The sequence below is a fragment of the Leptodactylus fuscus genome, assembly GCF_031893055.1.
Source record: "Leptodactylus fuscus isolate aLepFus1 chromosome 2 unlocalized genomic scaffold, aLepFus1.hap2 SUPER_2_unloc_1, whole genome shotgun sequence".
NCBI classification, from domain to species: Eukaryota; Metazoa; Chordata; class Amphibia; order Anura; family Leptodactylidae; genus Leptodactylus; species Leptodactylus fuscus.
Window position 1 is genome coordinate 690,458 of NW_027439802.1, and position 27,656 is coordinate 718,113.

Sequence of the window (27,656 nt, forward strand, 5' to 3'; positions counted from 1 at the left end):
GTGTCTGTGTCGTATCTTTAGCATTACATTGTAACTTAGGGAATGAGTCTGCAGCTCCAGGACCTCATAGACAGGTACATCGGGTCATGGTGGACAATCGCATCCACCTGGTCCTACGATGTGTAATGAATGACATGAGATAAGTGAAGTATTTAACAATAGGGGGTGAACAAGGGGTTAAGGTCCTGGCTATACGGCCGAGCCTCAGTTGTGGACAAGGGGTTAAGGTCAAGGTAGTCCCAACCATATAGCCGAGCCTCAGCTGTGGACAAGGGGTTAAGGTCCCAACCATACGACCGAGCCTCAGCTGTGGACAAGGGGTTAAGGTCCTGGCCATACGACCGAGCCTCAGCTGTGGACAAGGGGTTAAGGTCCTGGCCATATGACCGAGCCTCAGCTGTGGACAAGGGGTTAAGGTCCCGGACATATGAACGAGCCTCAGCTGTGGACAAGGGGTTAAGGTCTCAACTATACCGCCGAGCCTCAGCTCTGGACAAGGGGTTAAGGTCCAGGTAGTCCCAACCATACGGCCAAGCCTTAGCTGTAGACAAGGGGTTAAGGTCCCAGCCATACGGTCGAGCCTCAGCTGTGGACAAGGGGTTAAGGTCCAGGTAGTCCCAACCATACGGCTGAGCCTCAGCTGTGGACAAGGAGTTAAGGTCCAGGTAGTCCCAACCATACGGCTGAGCCTCAGCTGTGGACAAGGGGTTAAGGTCCAGGTAGTCCCAACCATACGGCTGAGCCTCAGCTGTGGACAAGGGGTTAAGGTCCCAACCATACGGCCGAGCCTCAGCTGTGGACAAGGGGTTAAGGTCCCGGCCATATAACTGAGCCTCAGCTGTGGACAAGGGGTTAAGGTCCAGGTAGTCCCAACCATACGGCCGAGCCTCAGCTGTGGACAAGGGGTTAAGGTCCCAACTATACCGCCGAGCCTCAGCTGTGGACAAGGGGTTAAGGTCCAGGTAGTTCCAACCATACGGCCAAGCCTTAGCTGTAGACAAGGGGTTAAGGTCCCAGCCATACGGCTGAGCCTCAGCTGTGGACAAGGGGTTAAGGTCCTGGCCATACGGCCGAGCCTCAGCTGTGAACAAGGGATTAAGGTCCCAAGTATACCGCCGAGCCTCAGCTGTGGACAAGGGGTTATGGTCCAGGTAGTCCCAACCATACGGCCAAGCCTCAGCTGTGGACAAGGGGTTAAGGTCCAGGTAGTCCCAACCATACGGCCGAGCCTCAGCTGTGGACAAGGGGTTAAGGTCCAGGTAGTCCCAACCATACGGCTGAGTCTCAGCTGTGGACAAGGGGTTAAGGTTCAGGTAGTCCCAACCATACGGCCGAGCCTCAGCCTATAGATAACTAGACGACTACGAGTCCTTCTCCAGATGGTAAATCCGACCAACACATAGACCGAGTGTCACAGATATAACTCAGCTGTGTGACTATGACCTAAGAAAGTGACTTGTCAATGGCAGGTACTGACGTAGCCACTTATGAGATATCTACAGGGAAAAGGTCATAGTGGACCAGGACTATAGCGATAAGGTCATGGACCGGGGCCACAGGGATAAGGTCATGGACTGGGGCCACAGGGATAAGGTCATGGACCAGGGCCACAGGGATAAGTTCATGGTGGTTTGGAGGTACGTGCGTCCTTGGGGTCTCATCGTTCTTGTTTGGGATGTGTGGGTATGGGAGGGCGTGGAGTGGGTGATGGGTGGGTGGGGAGTTTAATAGTCCTTGGGATCTCATCTTCCTCTTGTTTGGTGACAGCTGGACACATATTGGGCAGCAATCTCCACAGTGGCCTCTTCTTCTCCCAGTAGGATGTAGAGTTTCCTCTTCTCCCAGTCTGGGATGTGGGCAGAGTCTTTGGTAGTAGACGGCCCTCACAGCTGAGTATTTGGTGCAGTGTAGGAGGAAGTGGGTCTGGTCTTCTAGGGCCCCCTGGTCACAGTGCTGGCACAGTCTGATCTCCTGTGGCTTGTTCGTCTGCCTGTGCCGCCCCGTCTCCATCTCTAGATTGTATTATATATCCCCCTCATTCATGTATCATATACAGAGAGCTAGCAGCAGTATCACAGGTTCGCCGCAGTACACATTCCATCTCAGATCATACCATCAACATTAACAATCAAATTGCCAGATTAGTGGGTGTTCACACTTGCGTCCACCCACGTGATTCCGCCATGTGGCCGGATTGCATCCGGTCAGTTTAATAACTCATTCATTTTAATAGGTTTTTAAAGCAAAGCGCCGGCGTCCATCTGCAGCCTTTATGACGTCAAGTCCGATTTTGTGTCTGTGCAAAAATACGCGGTCTCACGGCGGAGGGGGCCACAGACGGACACGAGCGGTTTGCTTTATAATCTGTTTTTGTGCAATTTTGGTGGAATCATGGCAGGCGGATAGCAAGTGTGAACGCTCCCTTAGTCGTAATAAAAAAGCTGCCACTGGGAAGGCGCTGCCGACTTGTCGCCGTGGCTGATCCGTGTCATTATCTGCTGCCCACGAGCTCACGTCACCTGTTATCTGCTTAAAGGGATCCTATCATTAGAATATAAACACCACGTGGCGAGAGCCTTTAGAAGACGACTCTGCTCTTACCTTTCTGTTACTGATCCCCCCTCTTCAGGGAACATGGAGGAGGGAGGCGCCCTGGCAGAGCCACTCACCTTTTACGATAACTGGGGACGGGGTGAGAACTTTGTCACATTTCTAGAATCCAGTGAAGGAGTTGAGTGTCGGCCATCTTTACGCTCTAACCTCACATGGAAACACAAGGACTGTAAGTTACAAGGTTCTTCTGTCTTTTCTGCTTCTTTAGTTTTACAAACTGTTTTGCTTGTTTGTCATCTTGTCTCTCTGACGTATAGCACAGACACACAGTCTATATTATACCTTAGACTGAAGGTAACGTTGCGATGCTCTATGAACCCATTACGTTTCTAAAGTCTGCTTGTGTCGGCCTGTTTAAGAGACGTGCGCATATGTCAGGGGGTTTCTGCAGAGCCCCAAGTCCGTGGTAATGGCGACATATATTTAGGGTTCGTGGACTGTGTTGGATGTGATTTACTTTCAATAGTGAAGGATGAGTATAAGACTGAGGAAGTGGAGGGACCCCGACAGCAGCCCCCACATCACATACTAGGATGGTCCATACATCACACATAGGGTGAAAAATAGAGCCCTGGTGGACTGTGCACTAGTATAGACGGGGGGAAAGGGGGGTATAGTGGGATGATCGTATTATAGGGGTACACTGTGGGATATAGCGGTGTGATAGTAATATGGGGGTACATTGTGGGATATAGCGGTGTGATAGTAATATGGGGGTACACTGGTGGGTATAGTAGTATGATAGTAATATTGGGGTATACTGTGGAGTATAGTGGTATGATAGTAATATTGGGGTACACTGTGGAGTATAGTGGGATGATAGTAATATTGGGGTACACTGTGGGGTATAGTGATATGATAGTAATATGGGGGTACACTGGTGGGTATAGTGGTATGATAGTAATATTGGGGTATACTGTGGAGTATAGTGGTATGATAGTAATATTGGGGTACACTGTGGGGTATAGTGGGATGATTGTATTATGGGGTACACTGGGGTATAGTAATATGGGGGTACACTGTGGGGTATAGCGGTATGATAGTAATATTGGGGTACACTGTGGAGTATAGTGGGATGATAGTAATATTGGGGTACACTGTGGGGTATAGTGATATGATAGTAATATGGGGGTACACTGGTGGGTATAGCGGTATGATAGTAATATGGGGGTACACTGTGGAGTATAGTGGTATGATAGTAATATTGGGGTACACTGTGGGGTATAGTGGGATGATTGTATTATGGGGTACACTGGGGTATAGTAATATGGGGGTACACTGTGGGGTATAGCGGTATGATAGTAATATTGGGGTACACTGTGGAGTATAGTGGGATGATAGTAATATTGGGGTACACTGTGGGGTATAGTGATATGATAGTAATATGGGGGTACACTGTGGAGTATAGTGGTATGATAGTAATATTGGGGTACACTGTGGGGTATAGTGGGATGATTGTATTATGGGGTACACTGGGGTATAGTGGTATGATAGTAATATGGGGGTACACTGTGGGGTATAGCGATATGATAGTAATATGGGGGTTATTGGGGATACATAACTGTATGATAGTAATATGGGGATACACTGTGGGGTATAGTGGTATGATAGTAATATGGGGGTACACTGTGGGGTATAGTGGGATGATAGTAATATGGGGGTACACTGGGGGTATAGTAATATGGGGGTACACTGTGGGGTATAGCGGTATGATAGTAATATTGGGGTACACTGTGGAGTATAGTGGGATGATAGTAATATTGGGGTACACTGTGGGGTATAGTGATATGATAGTAATATGGGGGTACACTGTGGAGTATAGTGGTATGATAGTAATATTGGGGTACACTGTGGGGTATAGTGGGATGATTGTATTATGGGGTACACTGGGGTATAGTGGTATGATAGTAATATGGGGGTACACTGTGGGGTATAGCGATATGATAGTAATATGGGGGTTATTGGGGATACATAACTGTATGATAGTAATATGGGGATACACTGTGGGGTATAGTGGTATGATAGTAATATGGGGGTACACTGTGGGGTATAGTGGGATGATAGTAATATGGGGGTACACTGGGGGTATAGTAATATGGGGGTACACTGTGGGGTATAGCGGTATAGTAATATGGGGGTACATCAGGGGGATATAACTGTATGATAGTAATATGGGGGTACACTGGGGGTATAGCGGTATGGTAGTAATATGGGGGTACACTGTGGAGTATAGCGGTATAATAATATGAGGGTATTGACACCATCAGAGACAGTCTCACCCTACTCCCCCGACAACCCCTCTACCCAACTACTTACTGCTCCTCATCCCTGACCTGTTTCTCCTCCATAACTGATGAAAAACTCTCCTCCCTAATCTCCAAATCCCACCTCACCTCCTGCGCGCTCGACCCGATCCAGTCACACCTCATCCCCAAACTCACTGAAGTCATTACTCCGGCCCTAACTCATCTCTGCAACCTATCCCTAGCCAATGGATCCTTCCCCTCAGCCTTCAAACACGTCACTGTCACTCCTATACTTAAGAAACCGTCCCTCGCCCCGTCCTCTCCTGCCAACTATCGTCCCATCTCTCTGCTCCCGTACGCCTCAAAACTTCTTGAGCAGCATGTCCACTCCGAACTCTCCTCCTATCTCTCGTCCAACCTGCTCTGTGACAGACTTCAGTCAGGCTTCAGACCCCGGCACTCCACTGACACTGCCCTAACAAAAGTCACCAATGACCTTCTAACTGCCAAAGCCAAGCGCCATTACTCTGTCCTCCTCCTCCTTGTCCTCTCCTCTGTCTTTGACACAGTTGACCACTCCCTCCCGTTAGAAATTCTTTCATCCTTTGGTATCTCAGACCTGGCCCATTCCTGGATCTCCTCATACCTGACCGACCGCACATTCAGCGTCTCCCACTCGCACACCACCTCCTCACCTCACCCTCTCTCTGTAGGTGTCCCCCAGGGCTCCGTCCTAGGACCCCTCCTGTTCTCCATCTACACCCTTGGCCTGGGCCAACTCATAGAATCTCATGGTTTCCAGTACCATTGCTATGCCGATGACACCCAAATCTACATCTCTGGACCAGACATGACCTCCCTGCTGGCCAGAGGTCCAGACTGTTTAGCGGCCGTAGCCTCCTTCCTCTCCTCCCGCTTTCTCAAACTCAACATGGAGAAAACAGAGTTTATCATCTTCAGCCCATCCTGTATGGCCCCTCCACCTGACCCATCTATCAAAGTTAATGGAACCACAATTACCCCTGTCCCACAGGCCCGATGCCTTGGGGTAACCCTGGACTCTGACCTATCCTTCAAGCCACATATTCAAGCCCTCATCACCTCCTGCCGCCTCCAGCTCAAGAACATCCACCGAATTCGCCCCTTCCTTACCCAGGAAACTACCAAGATGCTCGTCCAGGCCCTCATAATCTCCCGCCTAGACTACTGCAACACCCTTCTCCATGGACTCCCAGAAAACACCCTCGCCCCCCTCCAGTCCACCCTAAACTGCGCTGCTCGCTTAATCCACCTCACCCCCCGATCTTCATCAGCTGCTCCCCTCTGCCAGTCCCTCCACTGGCTACCTATATCCCAGCGAATTGAGTTCAAGCTACTAACGCTAACATACAAAGCCATCCACAACCTGTCCCCTCCATATATCTCTGACCTCATCCTCACCTGTCCTCTCCATATATCTCTGACCTCACCTGTCCCCTCCATATATCTCTGACCTCATCCTCACCTGTCCCCTCCATAAATCTCTGACCTCATCCTCACCTGTCCTCTCCATATATCTCTGACCTCATCCACACCTGTTCCCTCCATATATCTCTGACCTCATCCTCACCTGTCCCCTCCATATATCTCTGACCTCACCTGTCCACTCCATATATCGCTGACCTCATTCTCACCTGTCCCCTCCATATATCTCTGACCTCATCCTCACCTGTCCCCTCCATATATCTCTGACCTCATCCTCACCTGTCCCCTCCATATATCTCTGACCTCATCCTCACCTGTCCCCTCCATATATCTCTGACCTCATCCTCACCTGTCCCCTCCATATATCTCTGACCTCACCTGTCCCCTCCATATATCTCTGACCTCATCCTCACCTGTCCCCTCCATATATCTCTGACCTCATCCTCACCTGTCCCCTCCATATATCTCTGACCTCATCCTCACCTGTCCCCTCCATATATCTCTGACCTCATCCTCACCTGGCCCCCCCATATATCTCTGACCTCACCTGTCCCCTCCATATATCTCTGACCTCATCTCCCACTACCTGCCCACACGTAACCTCAGATCCTCCAATGACCTCCTACTCCGCTCTGCCCTCATCCGCTCCTCACACAACCGTCTCCAAGACTTCTCCTGTGCATCCCCCATACTCTGGAACTCCTTACCAAGACACATAAGACTGATCCCCACAATCACAGGATTCAAGAAGGCCCTGAAGACTCCCCTATTCAGGAAGGCCTACAACCTCCAATAACACTATCACCGCACCGCCATCTGTACAGTCTCCTCCTCTCCTTCTGTCTCTACCCCCTTCCCTCATAGATTGTAAGCCCTCGCGGGCAGGGCCCTCTACCCCACTGTGCCAGCCGATCACTGTTAGTATTATATCTACCTGTATATTCTGTGTATTGTATGTAACCCCCAAATGTAAAGCACCATGGGATTAATATAATAATGTACAGCACATGGGATTATTGGCGCTATATAAATAAATAATAAATTTAAAACCATTTCTGAAGGAGCAGATTTATGTACAAAAGGACACATAGGAATAGAATTCCAGGAGGAAGGGGGGGGGGGGTTATTAGTAATTGGTAGAAACAATGTAAACACTTCCAGGTTCTTATCAGTTCTCAGGTCAGTGATTCCTGTAAGATGCCATAAACCCATGTGACAGATTTAACTCCCTCTCCAGTGTATGAAGCCGGGTCATAAGTTTATACTCATAAATCCGACTCTTTTTCTTTGATTTGAAATTCCGTCTTAAAACCAAAATATTCATGTGATCGGTGATATTATGATCCTCATTGCAGAAATGTTTTGATACGGGAAGGTCCAGTCTTCGTTCTCTAATTGTATGGCGATGTGAGTTCATCCGCACTCTAAGCTGCTGTCCGGTCTCTCCAACATACAGATTATCAGTGGGACACTTGGTGCACATTATTACATACACTACATGCGGGGTGTTACAGGTGACCGTACCTGGGGTCTTATATTCCCTGTTAGAGTTTGGTATCTCTATCCTGTCAGGCGTTAGTATGTGGGGGCAGGTCTTGCACCTCTTCTGTCCACATGGGAATGTTCCTGTGTTAGTTGGAGGTGACAGAGAGCTGCTGACAATCACCATATTCCTGAGGTTTGGTGGGTGTCTGTAGCACAGGAGAGGGGGGTCTGGAGATCTGGATATTACACGGTGGTCTTTTTGCAGTAGTGGATGTAATTTGCGTGTGATTCCTCTCAGAGTCTCCAGGTGGGGGTTATATGTGACACCAGGGGCCCCCGATTGTTCTCCTGTTTGGTATTGTATTTTAATAAATCTTATCTTGGTATTCTGGTGATTTGGTTATCAGTTGTTCTTGGATGGTAACCCTGCCCTAAGAATGTGTTTCTGAGGCCCCCAAGGTGTTCGTCTCTATCTGCAGGGTCTGAACATATGCGATGGTATCTGATGGCCTGGCTGTATACAATGGAGTTCTTTATGTGTTTAGGATGAAAGCTATCCCATCTTAGGTAGGTCGGGCGGTCAATCGGCTCCCGATACAGCGATGTCTCCATTTTGTTGTCCTGTATCTTGATGACGGCGTCCAGGACGTTTATTTCGGAGAAGGAGTGATTGAGCGTCAGGTTGATGGTGGGATGGAACTGGTGGAATTGGTCATGGAAGGTTTTCAGCTGTTGTTCAGACCCGGTCCACAGGATTAGGATATCGTCAGTGAAGCGGTAGTAGGCCTCCCCCCCCTCCTCCCGGATCTCTCTCCCTATGTGTCCCTTTGTATATAAATCTGCTCCTTCAGAAATGGTTTAAATTTACTTGAGAAAGGAGCCGAGAGGTTGTAATCTGTCCTCAGTATTAGTCAGCCATTAATAGGGATCAACTACTGAAGACTCGCAAGGGATTTGTTTTTTATATTTCCTACCCACCGGCTAACACGAGAACAAACATTCTCCTCTGTCTGTTACTAATAAAGTTATACAACAATCACTGCACCACTAATGAGTGAGAGTAAAGCGTCACCTGTCTCCTCTGTCTGTTACTAATAAAGTTATACAACAATCACTGCACAGACAGGAAGTGATGTCAGGATCTGTCACATGACCACAGGGAAAGACGAGGGGAGGAGCCTGAGGGGAAGAATGTGATGTAAGTAATCTATGTAATACAATCTATATCTCCCTGTAGTGTCTGTATACTGGTGTATATATGTGCTGTATACGGGGTATATACACACCACAGGCTATATATGTACTGTATACAGGGTATATACACACCACAGGCTATATATGTACTGTATACAGGGTATATACACACCACAGGCTATATATGTACTGTATACAGGGTATATACACAGCACAGGCTATATATGTACTGTATACGGGGTATATACACACAAAAAGGCTATATATGTACTGTATACGGGGTATATACACAGCACAGGCTATATATGTACTGTATACAGGGTATATACACACCACAGGCTATATATGTACTGTATACGGGGTATATACACAGCACAGGCTATATATGTACTGTATACGGGGTATATACACAGCACAGGCTATATATGTACTGTATACGGGGTATATACACACCACAGGCTATATATGTGCTGTATACAGGGTATATACACACCACAGGCTATATATGTGCTGTATACAGGGTATATACACACCACAGGCTATATATATACTGTATACAGGGTATATACACAGCACAGGCTATATATGTACTGTATACAGGGTATATACACACCACAGGCTATATATGTACTGTATACGGGGTATATACACAGCACAGGCTATATATGTACTGTATACAGGGTATATACACACCACAGGCTATATATGTACTGTATACGGGGTATATACACACCACAGGCTATATATGTACTGTATACGGGGTATATACACAGCACAGGCTATATATGTACTGTATACGGGGTATATACACAGCACAGGCTATATATGTACTGTATACAGGGTATATACACACCACAGGCTATATATGTGCTGTATACAGGGTATATACACACCACAGGCTATATATATATACTGTATACAGGGTATATACACAGCACAGGCTATATATGTACTGTATACAGGGTATATACACACCACAGGCTATATATGTACTGTATACAGGGTATATACACACCACAGGCTATATATATACTGTATACAGGGTATATACACACCACAGGCTATATATGTGCTGTATCAGCATAAAGATGGTAACTGAAGCCAAATCTGGCGATAGTTTGTCCAATGGGGGCTGTGTAGAGAGAGAAAAGAGCGGGGGGCCGAGGACACAGCGGAGCATAGTGAGGAGGAGTCTGTGAGGCCGAGGACACAGCGGAGCATAGTGAGGAGGAGTCTGTGAGGCTGATACAGCGGAGCATAGTGAGGAGGAGTCTGTGAGGCTGATACAGCGGAGCATAGTGAGGAGGAGTCTGTAAGGCTGATACAGCGGAGCATAGTGAGGAGGAGTCTGTGAGGCTGATACAGCGGAGCATAGTGAGGAGGAGTCTGTGAGGCCGAGAGAGCGGAGCATAGTGAGGAGGAGTCTGTGAGGCTGATACAGCGGAGCATAGTGAGGAGGAGTCTGTGAGGCCGACACAGCGGAGCATAGTGAGGAGGAGTCTGTGAGGCTGATACAGCGGAGCATAGTGAGGAGGAGTCTGTGAGGCCGAGAGAGCGGAGCATAGTGAGGAGGAGTCTGTGAGGCCGAGAGAGCGGAGCATAGTGAGGAGGAGTCTGTGAGGCCGAGAGAGCGGAGCATAGTGAGGAGGAGTCTGTGAGGCCGAGACAGCGGAGCATAGTGAGGAGGAGTCTGTGAGGCTGATACAGCGGAGCATAGTGAGGAGGAGTCTGTGAGGCTGATACAGCGGAGCATAGTGAGGAGGAGTCTGTGAGGCCGAGAGAGCGGAGCATAGTGAGGAGGAGTCTGTGAGGCTGATACAGCGGAGCATAGTGAGGAGGAGTCTGTGAGGCCGAGAGAGCGGAGCATAGTGAGGAGGAGTCTGTGAGGCCAACACAGCGGAGCATAGTGAGGAGGAGTCTGTGAGGCTGATACAGCGGAGCATAGTGAGGAGGAGTCTGTGAGGCTGATACAGCGGAGCATAGTGAGGAGGAGTCTGTGAGGCCGAGGACACAGCGGAGCATAGTGAGGAGGAGTCTGTGAGGCCGAGAGAGCGGAGCATAGAGAGGAGGAGTCTGTGAGGCTGATACAGCGGAGCATAGTGAGGAGGAGTCTGTGAGGCCGAGAGAGCGGAGCATAGTGAGGAGGAGTCTGTGAGGCCGAGAGAGCGGAGCATAGTGAGGAGAAGTCTGTGAGGCCGAGAGAGCGGAGCATAGTGAGGAGGAGTCTGTGAGGCTGATACAGCGGAGCATAGTGAGGAGGAGTCTGTGAGGCCGATACAGCGGAGCATAGTGAGGAGGAGTCTGTGAGGCTGATACAGCGGAGCATAGTGAGGAGGAGTCTGTGAGGCCGAGACAGCGGAGCATAGTGAGGAGGAGTCTGTGAGGCCGATACAGCGGAGCATAGTGAGGAGGAGTCTGTGAGGCCGAGACAGCGGAGCATAGTGAGGAGGAGTCTGTGAGGCCGAGAGAGCGGAGCATAGTGAGGAGGAGTCTGTGAGGCTGATACAGCGGAGCATAGTGAGGAGGAGTCTGTGAGGCCGAGACAGCGGAGCATAGTGAGGAGGAGTCTGTGAGGCCGAGAGAGCGGAGCATAGTGAGGAGGAGTCTGTGAGGCTGATACAGCGGAGCATAGTGAGGAGGAGTCTGTGAGGCCGACACAGCGGAGCATAGTGAGGAGGAGTCTGTGAGGCTGATACAGCGGAGCATAGTGAGGAGGAGTCTGTGAGGCCGAGAGAGCGGAGCATAGTGAGGAGGAGTCTGTGAGGCCGAGAGAGCGGAGCATAGTGAGGAGGAGTCTGTGAGGCTGATACAGCGGAGCATAGTGAGGAGGAGTCTGTGAGGCTGATACAGCGGAGCATAGTGAGGAGGAGTCTGTGAGGCCGAGAGAGCGGAGCATAGTGAGGAGGAGTCTGTGAGGCTGATACAGCGGAGCATAGTGAGGAGGAGTCTGTGAGGCCGAGAGAGCGGAGCATAGTGAGGAGGAGTCTGTGAGGCTGATACAGCGGAGCATAGTGAGGAGGAGTCTGTGAGGCTGATACAGCGGAGCATAGTGAGGAGGAGTCCGTGAGGCTGATACAGCGGAGCATAGTGAGGAGGAGTCTGTGAGGCTGATACAGCGGAGCATAGTGAGGAGGAGTCTGTGAGGCCGAGAGAGCGGAGCATAGTGAAGAGGAGTCTGTGAGGCCGAGAGAGCGGAGCATAGTGAGGAGGAGTCTGTGAGGCTGATACAGCGGAGCATAGTGAGGAGGAGTCTGTGAGGCTGATACAGCGGAGCATAGTGAGGAGGAGTCTGTGAGGCCGACACAGCGGAGCATAGTGAGGAGGAGTCTGTGAGGCCGAGACAGCGGAGCATAGTGAGGAGGAGTCTGTGAGGCCGAGAGAGCGGAGCATAGTGAGGAGGAGTCTGTGAGGCTGATACAGCGGAGCATAGTGAGGAGGAGTCTGTGAGGCCGAGACAGCGGAGCATAGTGAGGAGGAGTCTGTAAGGCTGATACAGCGGAGCATAGTGAGGAGGAGTCTGTGAGGCTGATACAGCGGAGCATAGTGAGGAGGAGTCTGTGAGGCCGACACAGCGGAGCATAGTGAGGAGGAGTCTGTGAGGCTGATACAGCGGAGCATAGTGAGGAGGAGTCTGTGAGGCCGAGAGAGCGGAGCATAGTGAGGAGGAGTCTGTGAGGCCGAGAGAGCGGAGCATAGTGAGGAGGAGTCTGTGAGGCCGAGAGAGCGGAGCATAGTGAGGAGGAGTCTGTGAGGCTGATACAGCGGAGCATAGTGAGGAGGAGTCTGTGAGGCTGATACAGCGGAGCATAGTGAGGAGGAGTCTGTGAGGCCGAGAGAGCGGAGCATAGTGAGGAGGAGTCTGTGAGGCTGATACAGCGGAGCATAGTGAGGAGGAGTCTGTGAGGCCGAGGACACAGCGGAGCATAGTGAGGAGGAGTCTGTGAGGCCGAGAGAGCGGAGCATAGAGAGGAGGAGTCTGTGAGGCTGATACAGCGGAGCATAGTGAGGAGGAGTCTGTGAGGCCGAGAGAGCGGAGCATAGTGAGGAGGAGTCTGTGAGGCCGAGAGAGCGGAGCATAGTGAGGAGGAGTCTGTGAGGCTGATACAGTGGAGCATAGTGAGGAGGAGTCTGTGAGGCCGAGAGAGCGGAGCATAGTGAAGAGGAGTCTGTGAGGCCGAGAGAGCGGAGCATAGTGAGGAGGAGTCTGTGAGGCTGATACAGCGGAGCATAGTGAGGAGAAGTCTGTGAGGCCGATACAGCGGAGCATAGTGAGGAGGAGTCTGTGAGGCTGATACAGCGGAGCATAGTGAGGAGGAGTCTGTGAGGCCGAGACAGCGGAGCATAGTGAGGAGGAGTCTGTGAGGCCGATACAGCGGAGCATAGTGAGGAGGAGTCTGTGAGGCCGAGACAGCGGAGCATAGTGAGGAGGAGTCTGTGAGGCCGAGAGAGCGGAGCATAGTGAGGAGGAGTCTGTGAGGCTGATACAGCGGAGCATAGTGAGGAGGAGTCTGTGAGGCCGAGACAGCGGAGCATAGTGAGGAGGAGTCTGTGAGGCCGAGAGAGCGGAGCATAGTGAGGAGGAGTCTGTGAGGCTGATACAGCGGAGCATAGTGAGGAGGAGTCTGTGAGGCCGACACAGCGGAGCATAGTGAGGAGGAGTCTGTGAGGCTGATACAGCGGAGCATAGTGAGGAGGAGTCTGTGAGGCCGAGAGAGCGGAGCATAGTGAGGAGGAGTCTGTGAGGCCGAGAGAGCGGAGCATAGTGAGGAGGAGTCTGTGAGGCCGAGAGAGCGGAGCATAGTGAGGAGGAGTCTGTGAGGCTGATACAGCGGAGCATAGTGAGGAGGAGTCTGTGAGGCTGATACAGCGGAGCATAGTGAGGAGGAGTCTGTGAGGCCGAGAGAGCGGAGCATAGTGAGGAGGAGTCTGTGAGGCTGATACAGCGGAGCATAGTGAGGAGGAGTCTGTGAGGCCGAGAGAGCGGAGCATAGTGAGGAGGAGTCTGTGAGGCTGATACAGCGGAGCATAGTGAGGAGGAGTCTGTGAGGCTGATACAGCGGAGCATAGTGAGGAGGAGTCCGTGAGGCTGATACAGCGGAGCATAGTGAGGAGGAGTCTGTGAGGCTGATACAGCGGAGCATAGTGAGGAGGAGTCTGTGAGGCCGAGACAGCGGAGCATAGTGAGGAGGAGTCTGTGAGGCCGAGAGAGCGGAGCATAGTGAGGAGGAGTCTGTGAGGCCGAGACAGCGGAGCATAGTGAGGAGGAGTCTGTGAGGCCGAGAGAGCGGAGCATAGTGAGGAGGAGTCTGTGAGGCTGATACAGCGGAGCATAGTGAGGAGGAGTCTGTGAGGCCGAGACAGCAGAGCATAGTGAGGAGGAGTCTGTAAGGCTGATACAGCGGAGCATAGTGAGGAGGAGTCTGTGAGGCCGAGAGAGCGGAGCATAGTGAGGAGGAGTCTGTGAGGCTGATACAGCGGAGCATAGTGAGGAGGAGTCTGTGAGGCCGAGACAGTGGAGCATAGTGAGGAGGAGTCTGTGAGGCCGAGAGAGCGGAGCATAGTGAGGAGGAGTCTGTGAGGCTGATACAGCGGAGCATAGTGAGGAGGAGTCTGTGAGGCCGATACAGCGGAGCATAGTGAGGAGGAGTCTGTGAGGCTGATACAGCGGAGCATAGTGAGGAGGAGTCTGTGAGGCCGAGACAGCGGAGCATAGTGAGGAGGAGTCTGTGAGGCCGATACAGCGGAGCATAGTGAGGAGGAGTCTGTGAGGCCGAGACAGCGGAGCATAGTGAGGAGGAGTCTGTGAGGCCGAGAGAGCGGAGCATAGTGAGGAGGAGTCTGTGAGGCTGATACAGCGGAGCATAGTGAGGAGGAGTCTGTGAGGCCGAGACAGCGGAGCATAGTGAGGAGGAGTCTGTGAGGCCGAGAGAGCGGAGCATAGTGAGGAGGAGTCTGTGAGGCTGATACAGCGGAGCATAGTGAGGAGGAGTCTGTGAGGCCGACACAGCGGAGCATAGTGAGGAGGAGTCTGTGAGGCTGATACAGCGGAGCATAGTGAGGAGGAGTCTGTGAGGCCGAGAGAGCGGAGCATAGTGAGGAGGAGTCTGTGAGGCCGAGAGAGCGGAGCATAGTGAGGAGGAGTCTGTGAGGCCGAGAGAGCGGAGCATAGTGAGGAGGAGTCTGTGAGGCTGATACAGCGGAGCATAGTGAGGAGGAGTCTGTGAGGCTGATACAGCGGAGCATAGTGAGGAGGAGTCTGTGAGGCCGAGAGAGCGGAGCATAGTGAGGAGGAGTCTGTGAGGCTGATACAGCGGAGCATAGTGAGGAGGAGTCTGTGAGGCCGAGAGAGCGGAGCATAGTGAGGAGGAGTCTGTGAGGCCGAGAGAGCGGAGCATAGTGAGGAGGAGTCTGTGAGGCTGACACAGCAGAGCATAGTGAGGAGGAGTCTGTAAGGCCGATACAGCGGAGCATAGTGAGGAGGAGTCTGTGAGGCCGAGAGAGCGGAGCATAGTGAGGAGGAGTCTGTGAGGCTGATACAGCGGAGCATAGTGAGGAGGAGTCTGTGAGGCTGATACAGCGGAGCATAGTGAGGAGGAGTCCGTGAGGCTGATACAGCGGAGCATAGTGAGGAGGAGTCTGTGAGGCTGATACAGCGGAGCATAGTGAGGAGGAGTCTGTGAGGCCGAGACAGCGGAGCATAGTGAGGAGGAGTCTGTGAGGCCGAGAGAGCGGAGCATAGTGAGGAGGAGTCTGTGAGGCCGAGAGAGCGGAGCATAGTGAGGAGGAGTCTGTGAGGCCGAGAGAGCGGAGCATAGTGAGGAGGAGTCTGTGAGGCTGATACAGCGGAGCATAGTGAGGAGGAGTCTGTGAGGCCGAGACAGCAGAGCATAGTGAGGAGGAGTCTGTAAGGCTGATACAGCGGAGCATAGTGAGGAGGAGTCTGTGAGGCCGAGAGAGCGGAGCATAGTGAGGAGGAGTCTGTGAGGCTGATACAGCGGAGCATAGTGAGGAGGAGTCTGTGAGGCCGAGACAGTGGAGCATAGTGAGGAGGAGTCTGTGAGGCCGAGAGAGCGGAGCATAGTGAGGAGGAGTCTGTGAGGCCGAGAGAGCGGAGCATAGTGAGGAGGAGTCTGTGAGGCTGATACAGCGGAGCATAGTGAGGAGGAGTCTGTGAGGCCGAGAGAGCGGAGCATAGTGAGGAGGAGTCTGTGAGGCTGATACAGCGGAGCATAGTGAGGAGGAGTCTGTGAGGCCGAGACAGCAGAGCATAGTGAGGAGGAGTCTGTGAGGCTGATACAGCGGAGCATAGTGAGGAGGAGTCTGTGAGGCCGAGACAGCGGAGCATAGTGAGGAGGAGTCTGTAAGGCTGATACAGCGGAGCATAGTGAGGAGGAGTCTGTGAGGCCGAGACAGCGGAGCATAGTGAGGAGGAGTCTGTGAGGCCGAGAGAGCGGAGCATAGTGAGGAGGAGTCTGTGAGGCCGAGAGAGCGGAGCATAGTGAGGAGGAGTCTGTGAGGCCGAGAGAGCGGAGCATAGTGAGGAGGAGTCTGTGAGGCCGACTGAGCGGAGCATAGTGAGGAGGAGTCTGTGAGGCTGATACAGCGGAGCATAGTGAGGAGGAGTCTGTGAGGCTGATACAGCGGAGCATAGTGAGGAGGAGTCTGTGAGGCCGAGACAGCAGAGCATAGTGAGGAGGAGTCTGTGAGGCTGATACAGCGGAGCATAGTGAGGAGGAGTCTGTAAGGCTGATACAGCGGAGCATAGTGAGGAGGAGTCTGTAAGGCCGAGAGAGCGGAGCATAGTGAGGAGGAGTCTGTGAGGCCGAGAGAGCGGAGCATAGTGAGGAGGAGTCTGTGAGGCCGACTGAGCGGAGCATAGTGAGGAGGAGATGATGGTGAACAGTGTCAGATGCTGCAGAGAGGTCCAGAAGAATAAGAAGAGAGAAGTCCCCATTGGATTTAGCCATCAGGAGATTGTTGGAGACTTTGAGGGCTATTTCAGTAGAGTGCAGAGCGCGGATTGTAAGGGTAAGTTCACACGATGTAACGTTGAGCGTGATCTGGCACGTATACAGCGTCTCAGAGTTTGCGCACTGTAAAAGATCCAATTGATTTCAATGGGAGTTAGGAGTGTATACGCCGCGTTATTTTGCAGCCGCAAAATCACGTTCACAAAATAACGCGGCGTATACGCTCCTAACTCCCATTGAAATCAATTGGATCTTTTACGGTGCGCAAACTCTGACATGCTGTATACGTGCCAGATCACGCTCAACGTTACATCGTGTGAACTTACCCTAAGGGGTCAAGCAGAGAATTGGCAAGACCAAGGGTTCCAGGAGGTTAGAGACGGGTGAGAGTTATCAGCACAGGACGGGTTAGGGAGGATTTCTTCAGTAGTGGGGTTATAACATTGAGAATGAAAGAGGAAGGAAAGATTCCAGAAGAGAGAGAGAGGTGAGTATTGTTGTAAATGAAGGGGTGACAGAGATTGGGGAAGGGTCACTGCAGGTCGTAGGGCGAGAAGAAGAAAGGAGCTGAGAGACTTCCTCCACTGTAACTGGTTCGAGGGGGATAAATAGTAGGTGAGGGGGGAGGATCAATGGTGCGGTAGGTGACATGTAGTGTCCTCCTGATAACCAGCCATGATGTCCTTATTGTGGTCGGGTTATCTTCTCATACATGTAGTGTCCTCCTGATAACCAGCCATGATGTCCTTATTGTGGTCGGGTTATCTTCTCATACATGTAGTGTCCTCCTGATAACCCGCCATGATGGCCTTATTATTGTGGTCAGGTTATCTTCTCATACATGTAGTGTCCTCCTGATAACCAGCCATGATGTCCTTATTGTGGTCAGGTTATCTTCTCATACATGTAGTGTCCTCCTGATAACCAGCCATGATGTCCTTATTGTGCTCGGGTTATCTTCTCATACATGTAGTGTCCTCCTGATAACCAGCCATGATGTCCTTATTGTGGTCAGGTTATCTTCTCATACATGTAGTGTCCTCCTGATGATCAGCCATGATGTCCTTATTGGGGTGGGATTATCTTCTCATACATGTGTCCTCCTGATAACCAGCCATGATGTCCTTATTGTGGTCGGGTTATCTTCTCATACATGTAGTGTCCCCTCCTGATAACCAGCCATGATGTCCTTATTGTGGTCGGGTTATCTTCTCATACATGTAGTGTCCTCCTGATAACCAGCCATGATGTCCTTATTGGGGTGGGATTATCTTCTCATACATGTAGTGTCCTCTCCTGGTAACCAGCCATGACGTCCTTATTGTGGTCAGGTTATCTTCTCATACATGTAGTATCCTCCTGATAACCAGCCATAATGTCCTTATTGTGGTCGGATTATCTTCTCATACATGTAGTGTCCTCTCCTGGTAACCAGCCATGACGTCCTTATTGTGGTCAGGTTATCTTCTCATACATGTAGTGTCCTCCTGATAACCAGCCATGATGTCCTTATTGTGGTCGGGTTATCGTCTCATACATGTAGTGTCCTCCTGATAACCAGCCATGATGTCCTTATTGTGGTGGGATTATCTTCTCATACATGTAGTGTCCTCCTGATAACCTGTCATGATGTCCTTATTGTGGTGGGATTATCTTCTCATACATGTAGTGTCCTCCTGATAACCAGCCATGATGTCCTTATTGGGGTGGGATTATCTTCTCATACATGTAGTGTCCTCTCCTGGTAACCAGCCATGACGTCCTTATTGTGGTCAGGTTATCTTCTCATACATGTAGTATCCTCCTGATAACCAGCCATGATGTCCTTATTGGGGTCGGGTTATCTTCTCATACATGTAGTGTCCCATCCTGATAACCAGCCATGATGTCCTTATTGTGGTCAGGTTATCTTCTCATACATGTACTGTCCTCCTGATAACCAGCCATGATGTCCTTATTGGGGTGGGATTATCTTCTCATACATGTAGTGTCCTCCTGATAACCAGCCATGATGTCCTTATTGTGGTCGGGTTATCTTCTCATACATGTAGTGTCCCCTCCTGATAACCAGCCATGATCTCCTTATTGTGGTCGGGTTATCTTCTCATACATGTAGTGTCCCCTCCTGATAACCAGCCATGATGTCCTTATTGTGGTCGGGTTATCGTCTCATACATGTAGTGTCCTCCTGATAACCAGCCATGATGTCCTTATTGGGGTGGGATTATCTTCTCATACATGTAGTGTCCTCTCCTGGTAACCAGCCATGACGTCCTTATTGTGGTCAGGTTATCTTCTCATACATGTAGTATCCTCCTGATAACCAGCCATGATGTCCTTATTGGGGTCGGGTTATCTTCTCATACATGTAGTGTCCTCTCCTGATAACCAGCCATGATGTCCTTATTGTGGTCAGGTTATCTTCTCATACATGTAGTGTCCTCCTGATAACCAGCCATGATGTCCTTATTGGGGTCAGGTTATCTTCTCATACATGTAGTGTCCCCTCCTGATAACCAGCCATGATGTCCTTATTGTGGTCGGGTTATCTTCTCATACATGTAGTGTCCTCCTGATAACCAGCCATGATGTCCTTATTGTGGTCAGGTTATCTTCTCATACATGTAGTGTCCCCTCCTGATAACCAGCCATGATGTCCTTATTGTGGTGGGATTATCTTCTCATACATGTAGTGTCCTCTCCTGGTAACCAGCCATGATGTCCTTATTGTGGTGGGATTATCTTCTCATACATGTAGTGTCCCCTCCTGATAACCAGTCATGATGTCCTTATTGTGGTCGGGTTATCTTCTCATACATGTAGTGTCCTCCTGATAACGAGCCATGATGTCCTTATTGCGGTCAGGTTATCTTCTCATACATGTAGTATCCTCCTGATAACCAGCCATGATGTCCTTATTGTGGTCAGGTTATCTTCTCATACATGTAGTGTCCTCCTGATATCCAGCCATGATGTCCTTATTGTGGTCAGGTTATCTTCTCATACATGTAGTGTCCCCTCCTGATAACCAGTCATGATATCCTTATTGTGGTCGGGTTATCTTCTCATACATGTAGTGTCCTCCTGATATCCAGCCATGATGTCCTTATTGTGGTCAGGTTATCTTCTCATACATGTAGTGTCCTCTCCTGATAACCAGCCATGATGTCCTTATTGTGGTCAGGTTATCTTCTCATACATGTAGTGTCCTCCTAATAACCAGCCATGATGTCCTTATTGTGGTCAGGTTATCTTCTCATACATGTAGTGTCCTCCTGATAACCAGCCATGATGTCCTTATTGTGGTTGGGTTATCTTCTCATACATGTAGTGTCCCCTCCTGATAACCAGCCATGATGTCCTTATTGTGGTGGGATTATCTTCTCATACATGTAGTGTCCTCTCCTGGTAACCAGCCATGATGTCCTTATTGTGGTGGGATTATCTTCTCATACATGTAGTGTCCCCTCCTGATAACCAGTCATGATGTCCTTATTGTGGTCGGGTTATCTTCTCATACATGTAGTGTCCTCCTGATAACGAGCCATGATGTCCTTATTGCGGTCAGGTTATCTTCTCATACATGTAGTGTCCTCCTGATATCCAGCCATGATGTCCTTATTGTGGTCAGGTTATCTTCTCATACATGTAGTGTCCCCTCCTGATAACCAGTCATGATATCCTTATTGTGGTCGGGTTATCTTCTCATACATGTAGTGTCCTCTCCTGATAACCAGCCATGATGTCCTTATTGTGGTCAGGTTATCTTCTCATACATGTAGTGTCCTCCTAATAACCAGCCATGATGTCCTTATTGCGGTCAGGTTATCTTCTCATACATGTAGTGTCCCCTCCTGATAACCAGCCATGATGTCCTTATTGTGGTCGGGTTATCTTCTCATACATGTAGTGTCCTCTCCTGATAACCAGCCATGATGTCCTTATTGTGGTCAGGTTATCTTCTCATACATGTAGTGTCCTCCTAATAACCAGCCATGATGTCCTTATTGCGGTCAGGTTATCTTCTCATACATGTAGTGTCCCCTCCTGATAACCAGCCATGATGTCCTTATTGTGGTCAGGTTATCTTCTCATACATGTAGTGTCCTCCTGATAACCAGCCATGATGTCCTTATTGTGGTTGGGTTATCTTCTCATACATGTAGTGTCCTGCTGATAACCAGTCATGATGTCCTTATTGTGGTCCGGTTATCTTCTCATACATGTAGTGTCCTCTCCTGATAACCAGCCATGATGTCCTTATTGTGGTCGGGTTATCTTCTCATACATGTAGTGTCCTGCTGATAACCAGTCATGATGTCCTTATTGTGGTCGGGTTATCTTCTCATACATGTAGTGTCCTCCTGATAACCAGCCATGATGTCCTTATTGTGGTTGGGTTATCTTCTCATACATGTAGTGTCCTCCTGATAACCAGCCATGATGTTCTTATTGTGGTCAGGTTATCTTCTCATACATGTAGTGTCCTCCTGATAACCAGCCATGATGTCCTTATTGTGGTGGGATTATCTTCTCATACATGTAGTGTCCTCTCCTGGTAACCAGCCATGATGTCCTTATTGTGGTGGGATTATCTTCTCATACATGTAGTGTCCTCCTGATAACCAGCCATGATGTCCTTATTGTGGTGGGATTATCTTCTCATACATGTAGTGTCCTCTCCTGGTAACCAGCCATGATGTCCTTATTGTGGTGGGATTATCTTCTCATACATGTAGTGTCCTCTCCTGATAACCAGCCATGATGTCCTTATTGTGGTCAGGTTATCTTCTCATACAAGTAGTGTCCTCTCCTGATAACCAGCCATGATGTCCTTATTGTGGTCATGTTATCTTCTCATACAAGTAGTGTCCTCTCCTGATAACCTGTCATGATGTCCTTATTGTGGTTGGGTTATCTTCTCATACATGTAGTGTCCTCCTGATAACCAGCCATGATGTCCTTATTGTGGTCAGGTTATCTTCTCATACATGTAGTGTCCCCTCCTGATAACCAGCCATGATGTCCTTATTGTGCTCGGGTTATCTTCTCATACATGTAGTGTCCTCCTGATAACCAGTCATGATGTCCTTATTGTGGTCAGGTTATCTTCTCATACATGTAGTGTCCTCCTGATAACCAGCCATGATGTCCTTATTGTGGTCAGGTTATCTTCTCATACATGTAGTGTCCTCTCCTGATAACCAGCCATGATGTCCTTATTGTGGTCAGGTTATCTTCTCATACAAGTAGTGTCCTCCTGATAACCAGCCATGATGTCCTTATTGTGGTCGGGTTATCTTCTCATACATGTAGTGTCCTCCTGATAGCCAGCCATGATGTCCTTATTGTGGTCAGGTTATCTTCTCATACATGTAGTGTCCTCCTGATAACCAGCCATGATGTCCTTATTGTGGTCAGGTTATCTTCTCATACAAGTAGTGTCCTCCTGATAACCAGCCATGATGTCCTTATTGCGGTCAGGTTATCTTCTCATACATGTAGTGTCCTCCTGATAACCAGCCATGATGTCCTTATTGCGGTCAGGTTATCTTCTCATACATGTAGTGTCCTCCTGATAACCAGTCATGATGTCCTTATTGTGGTCGGGTTATCTTCTCATACATGTAGTGTCCTCTCCTGATAACCAGCCATGATGTCCTTATGGTGGTCGGGTTATCTTCTCATACATGTAGTGTCCTCCTGATAACCAGTCATGATGTCCTTATGGTGGTCAGGTTATCTTCTCATACATGTAGTGTCCTCCTGATAACCAGCCATGATGTCCTTATGGTGGTCAGGTTATCTTCTCATACCACCAGAGGAGCGGCTGGTGGTATCTTCATCCTCTGGTCCTATTTGTGTCTATATCTAATTATCTCAATTGTGAGGCCTTCATTTCGCCACATGGTTGTCCTACTCCTGAGGACTTCTGGATGGCTTGCAGGGCTAGATCACATGATGGGAGGGGATCTCTTCTTCTTGTTATTGACAATCTGGTAGGACCTCTGATCATGTCTTTGCTGTTTCTTTATGCAGATTATCCGCACAGAGCACCCTGGACGTTCCCCAGGACCTCCGAGCACCCCGTAGTCATACCTTTAATACGGCCCCTCCACTGCTTGTGCTCCGTCTCTCCTCCTCCTCCCTGGGAGAGCAGATATAGTAGAGGTAGTAGTATATGAGCCTATTTACAGGCTGTTCAGACTCGTGTTTCGCTCAGTCGCACGTTTCCCAACGAGAGACTCCCTTTAACCATGATGGACATTGGATCTGTCTGAGTAGACTGTGACCTACCGTAATGTTGTATGTGATGTGTGACATGTATATGGGTCACGTGACCACTGTATCCTGCGTGCGGCTACTAACTCTGACCCTCTGGGTTTCTGCAGAGGACATTTATCGGGAGGAGGGATAATGCAAGATCCAGAAGATCTGAGCGGCCGCCCCTCACATGGTTTCCTCGCTGGTGGGTATCCCGGCCATAGATGGTGCGACCGCGGCCCTGCATGTATGTAACCTGTGATAAGATGTCATTCATACACACATCTGCTCTCTCCAGTCATATACATGAAGGATCGTATACAAGTCATGTAGAAACTCCATGTGGCTACAGGTATACACACACGCACAGAGACACCCAGGCGTAAGCGCGCACAGAGACACCCAGGCGTAAGCACACTAAGTGACACCCAGGCGTAAGCGCGCACAGAGACACCCGGGCGTAAGCGCGCACAGAGACACCCAGGCGTAAGCACACTAAGTGACACCCAGGCGTAAGCGCGCACAGAGACACCCGGGCGTAAGCGCGCACAGAGACACCCGGGCGTAAGCGCACTAAGTGACACCCAGGCGTAACCGTGCTCGGAGACACCCGGGCGTAAGCACACTAAGTGACACCCAGGCGTAAACGTGCTCAGACACACCCAGGCGTAAACAGGGACAGAGACACCCGGGCGTAACCGCGCTCGGAGACACCCGGGCGTAACCGCGCTCGGAGACACCCGGGCGTAACCGCGCTCGGAGACACCCGGGCGTAACCGCGCTCGGAGACACCCGGGCGTAACCGCGCTCGGAGACACCCGGGCGTAACCGCGCTCGGAGACACCCGGGCGTAACCGCGCTGGGAGACACTCGGGCGTAACCGTGCTGGGAGCCACCCCTGGTAAGGTCCCACGACCTCTCAGCCCCGCCCGCACATTCCCCGGTAGTTGGAGCTGATGATATAAGATAATCCTGTAATAGTGGCCCAGTGCGGATACTCAGTATGTTAAAGCAGCCTAGTAATACAGATACAGGATAATACACAGGAATATATTACAGGACACACAGACTGAGGAGAGAAGATATACGAGGAGGCCATAGCAGCTAAGGAGGAGAAGAAGGAAGACGTCATAGTCATAATCATTTAGTTTCTGGGTGATTTGATTGGTCTGCCGATTCTTGGTAATTGTCGTGTATTATTATCTCCTAGAGCCGCACTCTACCGATGGAGCCGGCAGCGCATGTCAGAGGAAAGAGCCACCAAGACGACGGCGTAAACCAGCCAAGACACATCGCAACCTGACAACAACAAGCTCCCCAGAGAGACTGTCCCTAAATCTAGTAAAAAGTAGTGAATTCCTGGTCCTCCCTCACGACAGTGACGCTTGCTCCAGCAGTGAAGGCTCCGCCACTGCTCTTGATGACCCCTCTATAAGTGCAGACAAGGCGGGCGCTACCATATCCATAAAAGCAGAGGCGCACAGCGTCGCAGAGGATTCTGCTGTGGCATCAAATGTGCCAAAACTTTCCATAGACAGACCCCTGAGCTCACAGAAACGAAACAGCACCAAGGCAAAGCCGTTCCTGTGCACCGTTTGTGGGAAAAGGTTCAGTCAAAAGTCCTTGCTCATTCAGCATCACCGCAACCACACGGGCGAGAGACCGTACCCCTGTATGGTGTGTGGGAAGGGCTTCACCTCATGCTCTCTGCTTATTCGGCACCATAAGATACACACCGGAGAAAAGCCATTTGCTTGTCCTGACTGTGGTAAGCGATTCAGTGAAAGCTCCCAACTTGTCCGCCACCAGAGGACCCACACGGGCGAGCGGCCATACACCTGCATCGAGTGCGGCAAAAGCTTTAGTGAAAGCTCCAAACTGGTCATCCACCAGAGGACACACACTGGAGAGCGGCCATATTCATGTAGTGACTGCGGGAAAAGCTTCAGCGTACGCTCCCATCTCATCACACACAAGAGAACTCACACAGGGGAACGGCCGTATACCTGCAACGAGTGCGGCAAGAGCTTCAGCGAGAGCTCCAAACTGGTCATGCATCAAAGGATTCACACTGGAGAGAAGCCGTACACATGCACCGCCTGCGGGAAAAGCTTTAGTCAGAGGTCAGTGCTGGTCACACACCAGAGGATACACACTGGAGAGAAACCATACACCTGCCCAGACTGTGGCAAATGCTTCATTGATAAAGTGGGCTGTGACCGACATCGCGTCACCCATAGTGATGAGAAGCCTTTCCAGTGCCTACTTTGTGGCAAGAACTTTAGCCGTAACTCTGATTATAACAAGCATCAAAGAACCCACACGGGGGAGAAGCCATACTCCTGTATGCAGTGCGGGAAGAACTTCAGCTGGAGCTATCAGCTTGTGCGACACCAACGAGTTCACACTGGTGAGAAACCGTACACGTGTATTGAATGTGGCCGCAGCTTCTGCTGGAGCTATCAACTAGTGACACATCAAAAGACTCACTCCGTGGAAAACTCTTACATGTAAATGTATGTTGTGAAGGTCCAACATGGAGACCCATATTACGCCAAGGCATGCATCTGGTACGGGCACACAGTCCAAGTCTCCAAAATAGAACTGTCTGCTTAGATCAGCCTCAGTGCGATAGACGATTGAGGACTAAATGGACTTCTGCAGAAAGAGGACCCTACACCTGGGTATTCAGATATAGGGCAGACCTGTCTGCCATTAGCAACCGGATGACGTACAAGAAGTCACAGCTGTCCTGTATGATCATGTCTATATTGACCTTTTTTGGATGTGCAAATAACAAAACCAACACATCAAAATGATAGAAACTGATGTTTGTCATGTAACTGTATTGAGAGTATGGGGTACCTAGGTGAGGAAAAAACTGTTGCCATTATCTTGGTTGAGAACTCCTCAGATAGCCGGTAACTTGGTGGAGAACTCCTCAGATAGCCAGTAACTTGGTGGAGAACTCCTCAGATTGCCGGTAACTTGGTGGAGAACTCCTCAGATTGCCGGTAACTTGGTGGAGAACTCCTCAGATTGCCGGTAACTTGGTGGAGAACTCCTCAGATAGCCGGTAACTTGGTGGAGAACTCCTCAGATTGCCGGTAACTTGGTGGAGAACTCCTCAGATTGCCGGTAACTTGGTGGAGAACTCCTCAGATTGCCGGTAACTTGGTGGAGAACTCCTCAGATTGCCGGTAACTTGGTGGAGAACTCCTCAGATAGCCGGTATCTTGGTGGAGAACTCCTCAGATTGCCGGTAACTTGGTGGAGAACTCCTCAGATTGCCGGTAACTTGGTGGAGAACTCCTCAGATTGCCGGTAACTTGGTGGAGAACTCCTCAGATTGCCGGTAACTTGGTGGAGAACTCCTCAGATAGCCGGTAACTTGGTGGAGAACTCCTCACATTGCCGGTAACTTGGTGGAGAACTCCTCACATTGCCGGTAACTTGGTGGAGAACTCCTCAGATAGCCGGTAACTTGGTGGAGAACTCCTCACATTGCCGGTAACTTGGTGGAGAACTCCTCACATTGCCGGTAACTTGGTGGAGAACTCCTCACATTGCCGGTAAGTTGGTGGAGAACTCCTCAGATAGCCGGTAACTTGGTGGAGAACTCCTCAGATAGCCGGTAACTTGGTGGAGAACTCCTCACATTGCCGGTAACTTGGTGGAGAACTCCTCACATTGCCGGTAACTTGGTGGAGAACTCCTCACATTGCCGGTAACTTGGTGGAGAACTCCTCAGATAGCCGGTAACTTGGTGGAGAACTCCTCACATTGCCGGTAACTTGGTGGAGAACTCCTCATCCTGCCAGTAAATGGTGAAGGGGCCACTGTAGTATCAGGTTGTGTACGCTGTGATACATTGACCCTGAGGGCACTGAAATATGAAGATGACGAGAATCTGTCCAGGGATAACTGCATGACCTGTTGTTTGCTTCACAAGCTCCATCATGTCATCACCTTGGTCCTCTCTGTGTCCTGCATAGAAGGTTGCACTGAGGTGGTGCCGGGAGTGACGGGGACGTTTTCCTTGTCTGCTGTCTGTATGACTTGTTTTCTACGTAGACTCCTAACACCTTGTGAATGTTGTAGTATTGATGTATGGAGATCTGCAGTAGAGCGTCCTGAGGTCTCCTCCATGGTAACACATCTCGGCTCCGTTCAGATTCCTGCTCTTGTATTTTTTACTGCTTTTTTTCTTTATTATAAAACGTTGTGACTGTGGCTAAAGTGACATTTTAAGCAAATCTATGAGCCGAGCGTCAAGTGACTTCGTAGGGAATGATGTAGATCAGAGTGGGAACGTTTTCCTCTTCGATATGAAAGGTCTATAGGATGTTGTAGTCTCTGCATTTTCTTTACGGTATCTTATACAGTGCCAACATATTCTGCTGCGGGGCGTGGTCATGAT

The 27,656-nt window shown here is 50.1% G+C and overlaps 1 protein-coding gene across 1 annotated transcript; it reads left to right on the plus strand.

Annotated features, from left to right (window-relative positions):
- Positions 1-8,958: 8,958 nt before the first annotated feature.
- Positions 8,959-26,627, plus strand: LOC142186323 (uncharacterized). The gene is made up of 3 exons (XM_075261151.1): positions 8,959-9,006; positions 23,365-23,441; positions 24,447-26,627. The coding sequence occupies exons 2-3, from the start codon at positions 23,390-23,392 to the stop codon at positions 25,748-25,750; spliced, it is 1,356 nt and encodes a 451-aa protein (XP_075117252.1). The 5' UTR covers positions 8,959-9,006; positions 23,365-23,389; the 3' UTR covers positions 25,751-26,627.
- The last annotated feature ends 1,029 nt before the right edge of the window (positions 26,628-27,656 follow it).

What these genes read in the sequence shown, in the direction of transcription:
- LOC142186323 (XM_075261151.1), top strand. Translation starts at nt 23,390, where the DNA reads ATGCAAGATCCAGAAGATCTGAGCGGCCGCCCCTCACATGGTTTCCTC. An exon ending in CTCACATGGTTTCCTCGCTG is followed by an intron (nt 23,442 to 24,446) that starts GTGGGTATCCCG and finishes ATTATCTCCTAG; the next exon opens with AGCCGCACTCTACCGATGGA.